Source organism: Talpa occidentalis, unplaced genomic scaffold, assembly GCF_014898055.3.
Source record: "Talpa occidentalis isolate TD23 unplaced genomic scaffold, MPIMG_talOcc4v2.1 talOcc4.8, whole genome shotgun sequence".
Taxonomy (NCBI): Eukaryota; Metazoa; Chordata; class Mammalia; order Eulipotyphla; family Talpidae; genus Talpa; species Talpa occidentalis.
The window spans coordinates 110,467,692-110,486,508 of record NW_023605194.1 but is presented as its reverse complement, the minus strand read 5'-3'; the positions used below and the strand labels follow the sequence as shown (position 1 = coordinate 110,486,508).

Below are 18,817 nucleotides of genomic sequence, written 5' to 3'. Positions count from 1 at the left end.
GTAGCCATGGAAGGATGGGATCGAAGATTCCACCTTCCAAGGACAAAAGCTTAGTCCTCCCTTTTCAACTGTCACCCAAAGGCTAAGCCAGTTCCCAGAATGGCAGACAGGATGGAAGGTCCTATCTAGCCTTAGTAACGACAGTTCCCAGAGTCTAAGAAAAATCTGTCCTCCAGACTGGTGGCTCAGCGCCCACTGCTCTCCACGTCAGTCATTTCCTATGGTCTGATTTGGGGTGCACAGACCCATCTGACCTCTTAAACATGGTCGCTGCTATTTTAAATGTGCCTTTATGCCAAAGAGGAAAAAGGTGTCTCCTATAGGTGACAAAGTAGGAAAAGCACCATGGGAAAATTAAAAAAAAAAAAAAAAATGGCCTTCGCTCTCATTTGGTGAGTTAGTAAAAGATCCCTGCCCTGCTGAGGGCAAGCACATGCTTAATTAAAGAAAGTACCTTGGCGTCGTGAACCCCCCCGCCCCCAACTCCCAGCAAATGTAGCCCAAAGCCAAGGGCTTGCCAAGCGCAGCGTGGCTTTGATGGCAGCCCCCACAGCCCTTTGGACCTGGTGCCTTTTGTTCAGAGCACAAATACGAAATTATGAGTGACAGCCTTGCGTTTGACATTAAGCATGGGACACAAAAGTCTCAAGTAAAACTTGTCCAAATGAATATTTTCCCCCAATAAATTCATTCTCAGCTTCTGCAGGCCCGCGTTGAGTGGTTTAATTAAACTCCACGCTGACGTGAGCCAGTCACTTGCAACCATTCTCTATTGAGAAGGGAGCCTTAGGCAACTTAGTGGGCTGAGCACAATAAGACCTTTCTCTTCCCTGTAGGTAATATGTCATGTTTAGTGCCCTCTGATGGAGTTATTTATACACTTCCTTAATGCAGAAACAAGCTGGTGAGCTGGGAGGTTTAGGGTTTCTCTCTCTCTCTCTCTCTCTCTCTCTCTCTCTCTCTCTCTCTCTCTCTCGTCTCTGTCTCTTCCCCCACCCCCTTCTTCTCTTTCTCTTTTTTTCTCTTTCTCTCCATCATTTTGCATTTTACTCTCCTTTTTGGTTCAATCCTCCACATTCAGATCTTTACCTTTTCTTGCCAATTGCCGGTAACAGAATCCTTGGAAATGTTCGCAGGATTTTCTCCAGACACCTGCTGTCAAGTAGCACATGGAGGAGCCTTGCACGGTAAATGGCCTCCCATTAGAGAGATTTGCCATATGCTATTATAAAGAAGTCATTCTTCAGCCCCTTTGCTTCACACGGCATCGTGCTCGGCAGTGCAAACATACAGATTATTTAATGTTTTGCAACACTCTCACAAAGGGAGCACTAACAAAAAATGATGGACAAACTAGGATTATTTACTTTTTGGGAGAAGCCAGTGTCAAAGCGAGGAGGCAGCCTGGGCTGTAACGTGAGTTCTGATTTTTCACATTTGTACAGTAACCGCTCTGGCGATGTGTGTGTTCAATGTCGCAGAGAGAGTGGCTGGTAACTTGTTTTTCTTAAAATCTAGCTGCTCCCAGTAGAAGCAGTTACGAATCACGTAGGACTCATCAGAAGCCACAGAAATTACACAAGATGGAAAATACATGAATAAATCTGTGTTTTGAAAACTCGAACATTTCTAAGATTTATCAGTGAAATTTGAAAATTGACTTTTTAAAAATAATACTCTTTCGAAAAACTTTGTTAAAATTGAAGAAATGCATGCATTCACTTAGCAGGGAGGAGCCAGTGTGGTTCATCATTTCAACAGTGATCAACCAAATTGAGTTTGATTTTAAAAAGAGTTGATACAGATTGACTACATTTTCACTGCCGAGAACAGTAAGAGCAACTCATCCAGGGAGATGAAAGCTATCCAGGTCTTGTCCTTTACGACTTCATTTGGTGCGAAAATAAAAAAGAAGGGCTTTTTAGTTACAAGGAACAGCGATCTCAAATCACACTGGTTAGAATACTAGAGAATAGAAATTCTTTCACATAATAAAAGATCCAGAATAGGGAGGGCTTCAGGATGGCCAGATCACCAGTTCTATCCTTCTATCCACTGCTGTTGGCATCGGTCTCAGTCAGTTACCAGAAGTCTTTGGCAATTCCAGAGCTCATGTCCTAATAAAATATAGGATTTTTCTCTTCTGGGGATCTCTCTTAGGAGCAAGAAAATGTGCCCAGGGGTTCCCCCAGATGCTTCCAAATCTTATTCTTAAACTACCAATGGAAAAAGGAAAGGAATTACCTTTAAATACACCAGTTGCATTGTTGAGCTGAGATCTCGGGGATGGGATAGAGGTGGGGGGACAAACTAATTCTGCAAGTAGTTTAATCAATTTAGTAAAAGTGCCTCCAAAACTACCACTGAAATCTTTCTTATAAAACCAAGAAGGTCTTCCTTTTTTTCCACTTTCTTCATGGGATTTAATATTCAAAGGAAAAAGGGAGCAATCCCATACATTCTTATGGTTGTACTGATTAAGTGCATTCAACCTCAAAACTGAGAAATCTCTCACTCACTGCCTTTAGAGGAGATATTTTGGGTCCTTTTTATTGTTAGATACTCACCACAAAGATAATCTAGTGAATTTATGGTCAATATAAAAACTTACTATTAGAATGACAAAATATGACGCTTCCAAAAGATAGGGGAAATATTTTCAGTTCACCTATGATGGTCACATATTTTTGGATCCCCTGCAAGTATTACACTATTTTTCAAGTGGTCAAACATCTTGCTACTTTAGCTATAGTCCTTGGGCCAGAGCCTTGGCATCCTCTGGGAGCTTGTTCGAAAGGCTAAATCTCAGTCCCCAGGACACCACTACAGAATCTGCATTTCAACAGGATTCCAGGGGATTCATATGCACATTAAAGTTTGCGAAGCACTACTAGCAAGACACATGTAGTCATTGCCTTGGTTCCTGGTGCCTGAAGGCTACATCCACATGTTTTGAAATTTAGCACTAGACCTGCATTAATTAAACCTACACCACTTTAGGCTGGCACTGAAGGAACCAAGATCAGAAACTCAGAAAACATACATAGACTTGGAAGGCAAAATCATAACGTAGACTCAGAAAACAAAATTCTTGTTCATCCTTTATCTCTGTTTCATTAATCCATTAATAGCAAGAGTCCATTTAAACTCACTGACTTCTACACAAGGATGCCAGAATACTCTCTGATCCCTTTGTGGGGTCACACTGGGACATGGGTTTTATGGTATGCATGGGAAGACGGAAGATCAGAACGTGTTTGGAGTCATTTACTTAGAGAAATGCTGGCATTATTTCCACCAAAGATGGGCTCAGGGCAATATGGAAGCCAACACATGGTTGGTGTCCAGTAAATATAATCATGTTGATTTTTTTTAAATGATAACAAGGCTACAGTTACTGACTGCAGTTTGTCCTGATAGTTGATCATTTGAATAAGTACAGTATGTTCAGAGGCTTATCTACCCCACATTTTGCGCACTCCCCTTTTTGGCATTTCTCTCATTTCCTCGAAAAGCCTTTTCTAGAGAAACTTCAGATCAGAAGCCAAAAAAAATTCAGCTCAATTTGCCCTGATCCCCATGGAGCTCCCAATGACTGAAGGCTTTCATTCCCTTCTCTCCCACATTAATTCTGGCAGGGTGTTAGTCACTTCAGTGTTTCCCTGGGTTTCCCGATGAGAAATCTGCCGGTCTAGACTGGGTTAGCAGGCTAGGGATCTTCATGGACATTTGTTTCACTTTACTTTGCTTGTTGTAGTCATTGCCAGTTTTATTTTTCTGAACGCCATTGAAGGAAAATGCAACTAAAGATGTGGAAAGGTATGGCAAAATCTACAAGTGTAATTATACAATCCTTAATCCTAGCAACTTTATCAACTTCCCTTCTGACCCTCATGACTTTGACTCTATTTCATCATTTTTTTCCTAAACTCAGTCTCATCCCTACTGCCATTCCTCTAAACAGATGACCTTGCTTCTGGCTTTCAGGCGAGAACTCTTTTGGCTCCTGGCTCACCATCTCCAATCTCTATACAGCCCTACCTTAACTTCCTTTCTCCAGTCTCTTCATATCCCTTTCCCAATTCCAGACTCATCCTTTTACCTCTCCTCTTGATCCCTTCTGAAACAGGTTGAATGAATCCTAAAAAGATGTGTCTGTGTCCTAATACCTGGAACTATAAATATTTCCTTATTTGGAAAAAGGGTCTTAGAGATGTAATTTAGTTGAGGGTATTGAGATGCGATCATTCTGAATCACTGACCCTGAATCATCCTGAAACTCAGTAGCAAGTGTTCTTATAAAAGAACAGTGGGGGTGGAGGGGGTATGGGGGAGGGGGGTTGAAACAGGCAGACTAGAAGACACTTAGAAGAGCAGGTGATGTAAGGCAGTAGTAGAGACTGCCATGAGGCCATGGCCATCATGAGGCCACAAGCCATGAGGCCACAAGCCATGAGGCCACAAGCCAAGGAAAGCTGACAAGACCCAGAAGCCAGATGAGGTAAGGAGCGGGATCCACCACTCCCAGCCCTGCTGACCCCTCAATGCCAGACTTCTGGTCTCCAGAATTGTGAAAGAATAAATTTCTTGTTTTAAGCCACCAAGTTTTGGGCAATTTGTTGCTGCAACCATAAGAAACCAGTATACCTTCCTGGCCAGAGGAAGATCTTGTATCAATTAGTTCTTTCACCTACATTTTCAAACCTCTTTACTGCCTCTTTTCCCTGGGCCATATAATGGCTTCCTTATAGTTTTCTTCTATCTTGAAATATCTTTTTAGAACTGTATGCCTTTCTCTTTCTTTGCAGGGAAGCCCTTCAAAAATAGTCTGCATGCTGTGTTACAGCTAACCGTGCTACAGCTAACTGTGTTAATTTGCTACAATCAAAGTTTTCTACCTATAATTCTGCTGAAATGCTCTTACAACGGTCACACGTGTTCTTAAAATCGCTAAAGTCAATGGATTCTTTTCAACTTTCATCTTATTTGACCTCCTTGTATTTGATTACTGGAATGTGTCTTTTTTTGAATTCTAAGGTAAAATCTCACCGAATTCTCTTTCTCCCCTGGCCGTTTTAACGCTTCTGTTGCTCTTTTTCTAGCCACGTAAATGTTGCTAATTCTCAGGGTTCTTTTTATTCATGGCCTTCCTCTTTTCTCATTTTTATGCTCTCTGGATAATTTCCTCTTCTCCTATGACTTCAACACCCATACAGATAAAAATTTAATCAATTTCTTGGAACAACTTCCCTGGAACTCTAAGTACATAATGTCAACAGGTCACTGGCTGTATTTTAACAGGTAGTTATCTTAACACCCTAATAACATCACAAATGTAAAATTCCCAAATCAAATTCATTAATTACACCATCAGATATTGGTGAACATGGAAGTTATTTTGGGGAGAAAATTATCCATGGCATTTCCAGCTACACATCTCAGATTTCCTTTCAAGGATGTCAGTACAGCAGACAACCTCAGAAGAGAAAGATAGTGTCTCTTTCTGAGTCAGAGGGCAAATATCTTTCCTGACCAGGAAAATAAAGGAAGTTCTGTCTTGAGGGTAAAGTTTGGGCAGCTTTGCTAGTAGTTCTTTAAAAGATTGAAGGTTTCCTTTGTGCAGGGTCCTCCACTTTGAAAGACCACCCATTGTGTGCTCTGCAGTCACTGGGAGACTCCCCATTACCCATGAGACTTGGGAAGAGGAACTGATGCAAGCATGCAGCTCCCTGCCCACAGTGCATGAGTGAGCAACAGTGCAGACCTGCTCAGCTCAACGTTTCCTGGACCACATGACAGCTCGATGCATAGCCAGGGCGGCAGAGAAGGAAATGACCAAGATATTGCAGAAAAAGTATGGCTCTGGGCTAGTAGAGGTTGGAGCTGGAAATGTTTGGGCAGAGTGAAAACCCAAACCCTCAGCTGGAGGCTGGCCAAGAGATTGGAACAGAATGAACGCAGCGCCTCTTCCTGAGTTGCACCCATTTTAGACAAGGGAAAATAATTTTAAATGAACATAAGCAAAGATTTATGAATCATGGTAGAAATGTTGATTAAGATTGAAGGTTCAAAGCACGTTCAAACACGATTAGGAACACTTTTGGCCATGACTTAGACTTCCCTGGAAGAAACTGAGTGTGTTCTCTATCACTGAGAGTATTTTAGTGGAAAAGTTTCAGAACCCATACTAGAGTATTGTGTTCATTGTAACTAATAAAATGGAATTTATAATATAAATATTACTTGTTAGGAGCAGGAAATCTGCACAAGAAGTGTGGATCACCTAAGCCAACAATAGAGGAAGGTCTGGTTCTAGACCCAAAATAGATTCTGAGATAATTCTTTACCAAAAAAAAAAAAAATCATCATAGAATTCTTTAAATACTAAATTCTACCACAGCTCATAAAGCACAGTTCAAATTACAAATAATACACATTTTAATTTTATTATAATAAACAACCTTTCAAAAATATGAAAAAATTATATCCCTAGATTTCAGATCAAGTTTGGAGTCACCGATGACAATTCAGAGGCAAGACCAGGGTTTGTACAGGAGCTCAAGCTTTTTCAGCACTCTAGCTACCACTGCAGATAACTGTTACACTAGGGAAGAAGTTAATCCTTCTGCAAATCCCATGTGGATCAGTGATTATGTAAACCTTAGGCCTAGTTGACCACATTTGTATAGCACAAAATGCTTTTAAGAAAAAAAGATCACGGTTCATCTACTATAGAAATTTGTTAAATGTCCTTCTTCTAAAGGAAGAAACTGTCAAAACAAGCTGAGCTCCATTAGATCAACTGTGGATTCTCCTCCTGCCCCCTTGGAATCCATTGAGAGAGAAATCTACGTGCGAGCGTGCATGTGCTGCATGGGTGAGCTGTGTGTAATTACATGCATCTAGCAATAACTCTGCTGCTTCATGACACTTCTCAAACCACTTCGTAAATAACTAAGTGGCCACAAGAGTTAGAAAACAAGAGCCATCCAAAAACAGAGGGTGGAGGCAGCTAAAAAATTGCAATTTGCTCAAAAGACTATCTTGGGTCAACGCAAGAGGAAAATCTGAGAACATTCTCTTAAAAAGAAAAAAAGTAAAGGAAACAGAGCGTGCAGCTTCAGAGTTGCACTTGTGCCTAATCGTGTTGTGTGGGATTTTTTCATTCCAACACGTACCTCCCAGGACAAGCAAAACAGCAACCCCTAAACTATGTTCGTCTTCTGAGGTGAGTGGGTAATGAACACGGCCTTCCTTAAGGAGAGATGTGAGTCAGGGCAAGACATAGGGTGTGGCTCGGTCCTGCAAATACAAAATGAATATGCAGATGGAGTCTAGAGCAGAGGAAGGCGAGTGGCCACCTCACTGGGGAAAAGGGGTGAAGATGTAACAAAAGGATATGTGCCCTCCAGGATATGGACTGGGAAGGACTCCCACTGGCTGGGTCTTCTGTATGGATTGTCTTTGTCACCAGGTGGTAGACACCACCTTTGCCACTGTCGTTTTCTTGCCGAGGAAGTTCAGGTTACTGGTTCTCACAGTGTCAGCCTGTGAGGCCAGAAAATAGTCAGGTTCCTGCTAGAGCAACATCAGAAATAATCTTTGTGGCCAATATGGCATCAGAAAGACACTTCTGATTCCTATTCCTATTCCAGTCTTCATCTTTGGGTGACAAAATCCATGCTAATTTGACAGATGCCTATGGAGCAGACACTATCTTAGGAAAGAGTATGTATTTAAAACATCAGTCTCATAGATTGCTTACCCCCTTGTTCATCTTTTTACACATATGTTGAAGTAATTTCAGAGCCAAAAAGGAGGGAGACAATGTTTATACTGATACGCTGCACCTTAAAGAAAAAACAAAGGAATGCTAGAAACTTCGGTGCCCAGCCACCAGTGTTTCCAGCAGCCCACACTGAAACACTCTCCACTGGTCTGTATGTGAGGCTGGAGGTGCAAGTGTTGGGGAAAATCAGGCCCTTTCTCAGTGAAACGACCTGTTATGCTGTGAAAAGAGAGGAGGTGTTTCTCGGAGACCACCGTTACACCTGCCATGCCTTACTGAAACCCAACCCCCCTCTCGCCCCCACCTCTCCATGCCTCACACCTGGGAGCTGGCTAGCAGGACTCCCGAGCTGGCTGGGCATGGGGGAGGGGTACCACAGCCCAGCTTGGCTCCTGGGTCAACAAGGCTGGCAAAGCAGGTCTATGGTTTTCTGTGTATAACCCAGTTGGGCTCTAACCATATGGTGGAAGTATCCAAACACTTGTGCTTTCATTGACACATGCCAAAAAAAATTTAAAAAGATATTTGGCAAGGCATTTTGTTTTTGACATCAGTGAAATGCAGCCGACAGTGTTCTTACTGTAGTCCTGCCTGAAAGTGATCGCTTTTCTGTACTTTTCCTATGACAAATTTATTTTCCCTATATGCTTTTGTTGGCTAGCAGCTCTGGCATGACTTGACTGACAATGAGCCAGAAGATGTGAGTTTGGGGAGCAGGCATGGCTCCCCAGTCCCAGCCCCAGCCCATGGTAGATAAGCACATAGTGTTCTGCATGTCGGTCTCGTCAGCTCACCAAAGGATACCCCAGACATCAGATAAAAAACGACGCACCCCAAAATCTCAGAGACAGAGGCCCAGCAAAAAACAGCTTTTCAACATTAAGGCAATTGTAGCAATTGCCAAGGCCTCCATCAGCTTCATGAGCTGAGCAACACGGCCTTGGGACTCTTGTCCTCTACAAGGGTTGAGAAGGGCCTCCTGGGAGAATTGACCTTTTCTCTAGGGACCAGAAGAAGTGGCTGTCCACTCAGGTTGAGGCTGGAAGTGGCAAGGGTTGAAAGAGATTTCCCCTAAACTGTATTACAAGGTATTTTAACCGGGAACTCTCCAAAGAAGAACATACATGCAGTTTGAAGTGGCAATCAGATCAGAGTAAGCAACTCAATTTTTAATTGAATGCGCTAGCACGGGATTATAAGCAATGCACAAGAGACAAAAGTACTGCCCCACAGGTGGCATGTTAGTGTAGGCCGAGAAGAAAGACCCAGAGATTGCCCCCCCGGGTGACAGGGGCGTACATAGACATGCGCACATACACACATGAAATGCCTTGTTGTTGCTGCTTTGCTCTCACTAACAAAAAGCTATGTTCATCAGAATCTGAGTAGTTTCATTCAATAGGTAAATGAGTCTGCCACCTGGCACGTGATTAAACCTAACACTAAACCAATAAGGCAATGATTTATAAAAATGTTCTGGACCACATATGTCTGAGAACTGCTCCATGCTGAAAGTTCTGCCCATAAAACACACACACACACCACACATACACACACACACACACCCCAAATTTTCACAAAATTTCAGAGTCACAGACCTCCATAAAAGCAAGCTAGTGCATCCATCAGCTGACTGCATCACAAACCAACACAAATTGTTATGGCTTAAAACAACATTATTTGCCTGAAAACTAGGGTCAACAGTTTGGGCCGGAGCCAGCTGGGCAGTCCCTCCAGTCTGGCCTGGCTTCCCGCAACCTCTGTGGTGAGGCATCAGTCAGTTATGGGTGTGCTTATGCTTCTGGGCACCGGCTCCTGGAGGTCAGGGCACAAAGCTCAGCTTTACGTAGCCTGTCTCCCTCAGGCAAGCTACCTGGTCTTATTCTCATGGTGGGGGCTGGGAAACAGACTCTACCATCTGACATAAGGTGTTAAAAATCATATTGCAAAGGGTATTAATTATGGGGGGAGACAGAAAATGGAGACCAATTTTTCACTTTTCCATATCATGAACCTTGGTTACTAATTTTCTGCCATGAAAATGAATAGGGGTTAAAAGAAAAAATTGGAGCTTATTTTTATTGTGATATACAAGTGCAGAAAAAAATAACAGTTTGACATTCAGAAAGTGTTCTCATGTCAAGTCCTACTGGCAAGCAAAAATTTCTAGAATGCTTAGCTTTTTTGAAAGATAGTACATCAGAAAGTAAATATACTCCACGGAGCTTAAAGTTCCCAACTTGTTACTGAAAAAGGGCCTCATGGATTGCACACATATTTAAAAGGGTAAATGTTAGCAATAATGAGGGACTATATAAAGAAAATGACACTTGGAGCAAATATTAAACATGTCAATAACACTAATGTGCCCACTAAGCCAGTCATAGAAAGCAGCATTCCCATGAAGCATAGAAATCTTCAGGGCAATAAAAATTGCCAACAGGAAATACTGAACTTAAAAGGTACCTTGCACATGTGATGATCAATCCAGTGACTGCCATATAATCATCAAAAATCAGCTGTCAATAGGCTTGAGATAGGTTATAATTTCTTCCCCTAGAAAGAACAGCAAAAAAAAAATATTGTTTACAGAGAATTTAGTAAATAACTGACAATAGCCTACTGAATTTAGTGGAATGCTAAGTACTTTATTCACATGCATTTAGTTTACATCAGGTGTGGCTTTGCCATTACCAAAGAACAATGATAACAGGCATTTAAAATTTCTCTTCAACGGAATTATGCTCAGTGAAATAAGTCAGAAGGAAAAAGAAAAATATCGGATGGTTTCACTTATAGGAGGAATATAGGAGAATCAAATAAGACATCAGGGGAAAAAGTAATAACAATACAAAACACAACAAAACAAAACAAAAACAAACAGACAATTATAAACCAGAGACATCCTGCAGGGGAGTGGGTGGGAGAGGGACCAGAGGGAGAGAGGGAGGAGCACAGGGGACTGTGGTGATGGTGCACGGTGAGCCCTGTTTAAAAGTGAACAATGATGTAAAATAAATATAAATAAATAAATTTTTAAAATAAAATAAAAATTGAAATAATTTTAAAAATTAAGTTTCCCTTCAACAATATTCAGTGCCAAATCCTTATTAGAATATTGTGTCCAATTTAGTCATTACTCTTTGGAAAGTATAGGCTGTGAATGATTGAAAATGGGTTCTCTTATGCCCACGTCTATTCCTCTGCTCCAGCATGAGACATTAAGCTATTACTCTGACACTCCCACCTATTTAGAAGATCTGGAAATAATCTGTGCCTTCTTGCAGCTGAGTTCTGTGTCTTAGGTTGGCATCAAGAAAATCTAAGATTCCTGGATAAAAAGTGCTGATAAATATACCGTCTGGTAAAAAGGCTCCAAAAGAAAGCTGAATCAAGTTTAAGTTGAATGTTCTGGAGAATTAAGTCAGTTCTCAATTACGTGCTAAAAGAAAATCGCTAAAAGTTAAAACACATAGAAAAATATCAAATATACTGAAAATACAAATACCACAAAACTCTAAATGAATGAGCCAAAAATCTTACATTCCCAACATCAAACTATCCCAAAGGCTTAGCATGTTTTAATAATATGCATTTTATAGTTAGAAATGTGGGGGAAATGTAGAGTGAGCGATTCCAAAGCAAAATAAACAAATCTTCAAGTCACTTTAAAGTAGACAACGGTTAGAAAAGGGATAAGGTGCTGGAAACCAAGTTAGAAGTGATCATTTTTAAAAGTGGGAAATGACAAGCAAGTTTTTGTGGTGAGAAGAGTTTATTTTCCCGAAGCCACATTGAATAAAATGACACAGTGGAACCGTTTTGTGTGGTCCCGCTCGCATTTCCACTGGGGAGGCACCATGCTGAGTCCACCATAGGCTTTGCAGCCAAATATGACAAAATGTTACTTTCAGTGAAAATATGTGTAAAATATTGTTTATTATTTACATTTCAAAACAAGAATTACATTCAGAATAAGAACCACACGCTGGTGAAGCGTTACAAAACACACCCTCAATATGTGAGGACGGTGTCGGTCTAAACATTTTCCAAAAGTCCTATGATTTGCAAGTTTCATTTATATTTTCAAATGGATTAACCTGCTCAATACCACCAATGCACAAAAATCTACTTTGATAATATCCAATAACTAGAAGGGCTTCATTTGTATTATTAGAATGTAATGAGACTTGGAAATGTAGAAAAATGTGGGAACTCTTGAGACAATTCTTTTTACCTCCGAGCCAGTAGTGTCAACCTTTTCCCAACAAAGTCTTTTCCCAGAAACGCCAATATGAAATTTAGGATCTTCTCCAGGAAGCAGAGAGGAAGCAAAATCCAACGGCAGCCACCCTAAAATAATGAGGAATTAACCAAAGTCAGCTTTTTTTTAAATTTGACTTTCTCAAATCTGAAAAATTCTCTGCCATGTTCTCTGTATACAAGCAATTCACTCCTTTTCCTGCAGCAAATGCTAACTCCACCCACTTGAATTTTTAAATTAACATTAAGTTAATTTTGAACTAAAAATCCTTGTTTTTCAATTGTTCTCTTACTTTTTTTCAACTTCCCCACCCGTGCTGCCTCTGTTATCTCTCAGATCTATTTTTCAGGCACAAACTCTTTCCTCATACATTCAGTGTAACCAATCCATTGAGTGTTGTATTTCCAGTGACATGGTTTTTATTTCTATAAGTTTTCTTCAGTTATTTTTTCAATCTACCCTTTCTCTATTGGTAGTATATTTTTATGTCTTCTTTTATGCCTTCAACTATTAAATTTCTTTTTTTTAATAAGTACATTTTTATATAAATTTTATTTTTGTATTCCCCATACAATTGCAACCCCCTTATTTTGTCCCCAATCCCTCCCCTCCCACCCCTAGCCCCATAGAGTTTCTCTGGTTCATATCAACTATTAAATTTCTTTTAAAATATTGCTGGTGATTGGTTTTTGAATTCTCATTATTTAAATGATGGAAGGACAAAATCCCAGCCAACGAGTGGGATATTGACACCCACCCTGCCTTCAATACGCACCTACCCGAATAAAACAGCACAATCAAATAAATTAAAGAGAAGAGTTATAAACTGTCAAAAGAGAAATGTGCAGGTGGTAGAAATGAAGAAAGAATTTGAACAACGAGGTTGCAGGCTGAACTGTGTCCTTTCCAACATCTGTACACAGACATCACGAGCCCCAGTACCTAGAACGTGATCTGCTTGGGAACTAGGTTTGCGGCAGATGTAAACTGCTTAAGTTAGGATGAGGTGATACTGAAGTAGGGTGACCCCCCCCTACCTAATCATTATGACTAGTGTCTTTATAAGAAGAGGAAGTTTGGAAACACACACACAAAAAGGGAGAACCCCATGTGAATATGAAAGCAGAGATTGGGGTGAGGCTTGCCAAGGAATTGCCAAGGAATGCCGAAGACTGCCAACAAGGCACCAGGAGTGCGGTAAGAGGCCTGAGACAGATTTTCTCACAGCTCTCAGAAGAAGCCCTCTTTGCTGATACCTTAATCTCAGAATTATAACCTCAAGAGCTGTGAGGCAACAAATTGTTATTTCAGCTACCCACTCTGTGGTATTTTCTTATGGCAGGTCTAGAAAACTAACACTATTGGTAAACTGAGGCAGAAAAATAAGGGGATAGTTTTTTTGATTGCTGAGTAATATTCCATGGTGTATATGTACCACATCTTCTTGATCCAGTTATCTATTTTTGGGCATTTGGGTTGTTTCCATAGCTTAGCTATTGTAAATAGTGCTGCTATAAACATAGGGGTGCAGGTGCCCTTTTGAAGATAAACTCATGCAATTTGCAGCAACATGGATGGGGCTGGAAGGGATCATGCTCAGCAAAATAAGCCAGAAAGAAAAAGAAAAATACCAGATGGTCTCACTCATAGCAGGAATTTAGAAAACCTAAATAAGGGACCAGGAAAAAGACTAATTATAATAAAGTAAAAATCAAAATCAACAAGCAACTATAAACCAGAGACACACTGGGGGGGGGGGGAGGGAAAGTGGGAGTAGGATCAAAACAAGGGGGGTGGGAATTGTATGGGGACTATAACCAAGATGAAAATGTATACATTGTGCAAAAATGTAAAATGATGTAAAAAATATATAAAATTTAAAAAATTTAAAAAATAAAGGGATAGCAAAATAAAATGTACAAACCAAATGAAGAAACAAAGCATGAAAGAATGTAAATTTATTCAACAAATGGGAGACTTTGCATCCTAATAAGATTACCAGAGAGAATTTTATTTATTATTAAATTTTTTTTAATATCATTGTTCATTTTTATACAATGTTTGATATCTCCCCTCAGGTGTAATCCCCATAAAATTCCCACCACCAAGTCATCCATGATCTATCACCATAGTCTCTTGTATTCTGAGAATTTTAGATAAGTATATTTAAAATGCTCAGATAAAAGGGGAAAAAAAGGGCCTCCCCGTGGGCACAGTGGGTTGAGCACAGTGCTGTGAAGCTGTCCGCAGCCTCTTCTGTGCGGTTTGATTCTGGGCCGGCCAGGGAGAAACCCACCTGGCACGGCAGACCTCTCCTGTCTTGCCCACTGCTCCCCTCAGCAGTGTATTTCAGTCTGTCTGCCTGTTCTGCTCCCCGTTCTGTCTCTGGTGAATCCTCACACCCTCCCACACCTCTGGCCTGTACCCAGCTATTGTGTAAAAATAAAATAAAATCTTAAAAAAAAAAAAAAAAACAAGGAAAAAAAAAAAAACACCTAAGACTAGGACAATATGATAAAGGAACAGGTGGTTTTAAAATAAAATAAAATAAACTTCTAAAATTGTTGCAATTAAAAATTCAATGTACAGGTTAAACAATGACATAGATATAGCTGAACACAGAATTAATGAATTTGAAGACAGATGAGAGGAAATTGCCCAACAAATAAAAAACATGTAAAAATAGCAAAGAAATGTTAAAACAGAGAAAAGAATATGAACACCCAAAAATGAATAATAAATGTTCCAGAAGATGTTAATGCATGAGGCAGTATTAAAAGAGATTACACCTAAAAAATTTCCATAAATAATGCAACAAATTTCTATAAAGTTTAAAAATACAATGAATCCTGAACAGGTTTTGAAATCTGTATTCACATACCTATTCCAACAACAAAGGAATGCCCAAGTCAAGAATGAGATCATAAATACACTGGAAGATTAGATAGGAGCAGTTAAAATAGCTATAGAAATTAAAAAACAAGACTGAGAGTAGACTTTTCTAATGTGCCAATGGAAGCTAGAGATGGCAGAAAGTAAAGAGAGAAAATTTTAACTGCTAAACTAGAATTGAAAAATTCCAGCTGTAAAGCTAACAACAACCAGGCAATAATAATCAATCAAAGCAGAAATACCAATACTAATTGCAGAGCACCACACTTAAAGCAAAGAATACTAATAGAGGTAGAGAGCTACTCAGTGGTTTTAAAAAGTAATCCATCAAAAATATAAAATACTCACAATTTTGTATGACTGTACCTACCAACACATTTGTTTAGCCAGTTTTTCAAAATTGACCAAGTTACAAGAGAAATTGATAAATGAGTAATTATGAGGTTTTTCTCTTAGAAATCAATAGTTATGGCAGTTAAATAAATTAGGAGGTTATAGTTTATTGGAACAACAAATTTAACAAGTTTGATCAAATACAAATGTGTAGAACTCTATACTCAAAAAAGGGATAACTATACTCTTTGCAAACTCACATAGAGTATTTTCAAAAAGTGAGTTCTAGGGCACAAAGGACATCCCAACAAAGATTTAGAGCAGCAATATCACCCAGATCATATTTTCTTGCCACAATGCCACTAAATTAGAAATCCACATTAAAAGAGACAGTAATTGGAACAGTAACTTATTCCCAACTCTCCAGATGTGCCAGAATAAACTCAAAAATGTTCAGCCTAGGATATGGTTTTAGTTACCATTTACATTTCATAGCTACTCATTCAGAGCTAAATTTTCTGAAGCACCAATCTAATTTGTCTCAGGTCCTAAAGAAAAGGAATTTGCTATCATTTGCAGGGTTAAATTAGGGCTCTTCAGTGCTAAGAGGCCACATCCATTTGTATGATTTTTAAAGTTAAGAACATATAAATTGTGTGAGTGGGAGGGAGAACATTAGGGATTTGTGATATTTGGGACACATTATTTCCATTTGAGGGGTAGAACTACTAAGAAATATCAGGTTCTCACATTTTCCACATGCTAATAAGTCAACTTAAGCATAGGGCCTGGTTTTGATGCCACTGTCACGTCAGTATGATAAGCTGTGCCTATTCAATTCAACTAAGTGTTCCCTTAAGGAACATTCGAACTGTGAACAGTTTTAATTGCCATAAGAGAAGGATTCCCAAAAGGGTTCCTTGACTGAAGATGAACAGGAAGAAAGATGCTTTTTCCTCTCGTACACAACACTGATAGAAGCCACCAAAGTCATCCTCTACTAAAACTAATCATAACGCTCAGAGAAGATCCAACAGGTCACAAGGACTTGGAAAGAAACACCTTGATCTATAAAGGTGACTCCTCCCCCAAAAAACGAGGGTTATACTTGATCTACAGTGTCCAGGGGACATGTGTCTAATGTATCTCTAGAGAATTCAAGGTGATCATATTTGCACACACTAGAGATCATGTGTATCTTTCGAGATCATTTGAGTCGATTCTTTTGTTCTTACTGTCCTACTCTTCCTGCAGTACAGAACAGGATTTTCTTGTTTGAGTTCTGTCCGGAGCTTTTATTTTCCCTTTTACCCAATCTCAGTAAAATGTTCCTTGGCTTTCTTCAAAACAAATTTCCCAGTTATTAAAATAACTGCATCTCAAACAATCATAATGAAGGGTTTCTGTTTGCAAATTGGGCTAAGCCTTCAAAGAACATTTGCCTGTCCATTTAAAGAAGTGAAACCATTACATCATATGGTTGGTAATAAACTTGAAAGCACATCCTCTTGAATTTTTCCAGCACCACACTGAAGCCATCAAATGAAAATCCACCCCTTTACAATATCACCAGACATCACCCAGGCTCCACTGGTAAGCCATTCTAGGGTCTAATAAGTATCACCACTGGAAAATTTGTTTTTAAATTCCTGATGTTTTATTGATGCCCATTTCCTCTTGTTCAGTCTTAGTGGCCACACAGAACACAGAGGTCATATTTGAAAGAGAATGAATTACAATAATCCCTATTCCATATTCGAGGTCATTTGTCAACAATTGAGAGATGTGAAAAGATGTTGGGCTAAGTTCATTAAAAGAACTCTTCCACCCTCCCGCCTCGCTTTCTCTGTGGGTTCTCCAACTTTCATATAATCCTTAATAACTTCTCCACTGGCTTCCCCATCTCCCTTCTCTTTATAGCATTTATAGTCATTTTACTCTTCTTACTGTATAATACTCGCCCTTGTATTGATTTGCAGTGTTCACAACCAGAGTGTGAGCCCCCAAAGTGCCAATCAAGTGGTGTGACAGCACATGGCAGGCATTCAATGGATCCCAGCTGAACTGAGCTCCACACTGAAAATATTTTCACCTGCAGTTCAGTGGTGTTTACTCACTAAATTCTGAGCAAAAAATCATAGTAACATAAACATCAAGAAAATTTGCCATCAAAAATATTAGAAAGTCAGAAAACAGATAAAAAGCTGATATTCCTGTACGTCTCTTAGAAGTCCTATTATGAACAATAATTGCCACTTTAGTTCAATTATTTTCAATGTTTTTTATTGTGGTAAAATACACATAACGTAAAATTTACCATCTTAACCACTTTTAAGTGTACAGTTCAATGATATTAAGTGTATTCACACTATTGTGCAACATCACCACCATTCATCTCCAGGACTTTTTTCATCTTGCAAAACTGAAAGTCTATACTCATTGCACAACCACATTTCATGCTCTTCTCAGCCCCTAGCAGCCCCGCTCTACTTTCTGTCTCTATAAATTTGACTCCTCTAAGTACTTATGTGAGTGGAATCATACCATGTTTGTCTTTTTGTGATTGGTTTATTGCACTTAGCATAATATCCACAGGGTTAACCCATGTTAAAGCATATGTCAGAAAGTCCTTTCTTTTTGAGGATGTGTAATACTCTCTTGTGCGTATATAGTCAGGCATTGCTTAATGAGGGAGGTATGTTCTCAGAACTATGTCACTAGGCAATTTCTTTGAGTGTTTCTTTGGGTGAACATCACAGGGTAAATTACACAAACCTACATAGTATAGCTTTCTACACATTAGGCTATGGCAAGCCCCAAGCTGGGACCACTGATGTGTGTGCAGTCCACTCTTGGCCAAAATGTGGTTAAGCAAGGCCTGGCAATATACCAGATTTTGTTTGTCCAGTCATCTGTCAATGGACACTTGGATTGTTTTACATTTTAGCTAATGTGACAGACTGTGTATGAACACAGATGTAAAATTGTCTCTTCAAGACCAGGTTTTCAATTCTTTGGGGTATGTACCCAAAAGTGGAATGGCTGGGTCACATGTAATTCTATTTTTCATTTTCAAAATTCACTATACTTCTTTCTATAAGAGTTACACCCTTTCACGTTCCCATCAACAGGGGTTCCAGTTTCTCCACATCCTTCCCTACATTTGCTGTTGTTCCTCATCCCCTCACCCTTGTCCTTTTGCTTTTTGATGGTTACTACCTGTGGCTTTAATTTGCATTTCCCTAGTAATTAGTGATGTTAAGGAATTTTATGTGCTTCCTGGCTATTCATATGTCCTTCTTAGAGTAATGGCTACTCAAGTCTTTTGCTCATTTTTGAGTCATGTTGTTTGGCTTTTATGTTTTAGTTCTGTTTAATACTACCTTACCGAATATATGCATTGCGAACACTTTCTTCTGCTCTGTAAGTTGTCTTTTCACTCTGTTGATAGTGTCCTTTGATCCGCAGCAGTTTCTAATTTCCATGAAGTGCAATTTGTCTATTTTTTTCTTTGTTGCCTATGCCTTTGATGTCCTATT

General features: G+C 39.6%; 1 protein-coding gene across 8 annotated transcripts in view; it reads right to left on the bottom strand.

The window, feature by feature from the left end:
• ANAPC10 (anaphase promoting complex subunit 10) overlaps window positions 1–18,817 on the bottom strand; it is a 158,485-nt gene that overhangs the window by 43,531 nt on the left and 96,137 nt on the right. For 7 of the 8 annotated variants that reach the window (XM_037496241.2, XM_037496242.2, XM_037496240.2 and 4 more), the window contains 2 exons: window positions 12,027–12,142; window positions 10,256–10,345 (listed from right to left, as the gene is read on the bottom strand). In XM_037496241.2, the coding sequence (XP_037352138.2) occupies window positions 10,331–10,345; window positions 12,027–12,142 (131 nt within the window). In that variant the 3' untranslated portion in view covers window positions 10,256–10,330. Of the gene's footprint in view, window positions 1–10,255; window positions 10,346–12,026; window positions 12,143–18,817 lie in introns of those variants that run through there. The other variant, XM_054689898.1, reaches the window with a different exon arrangement.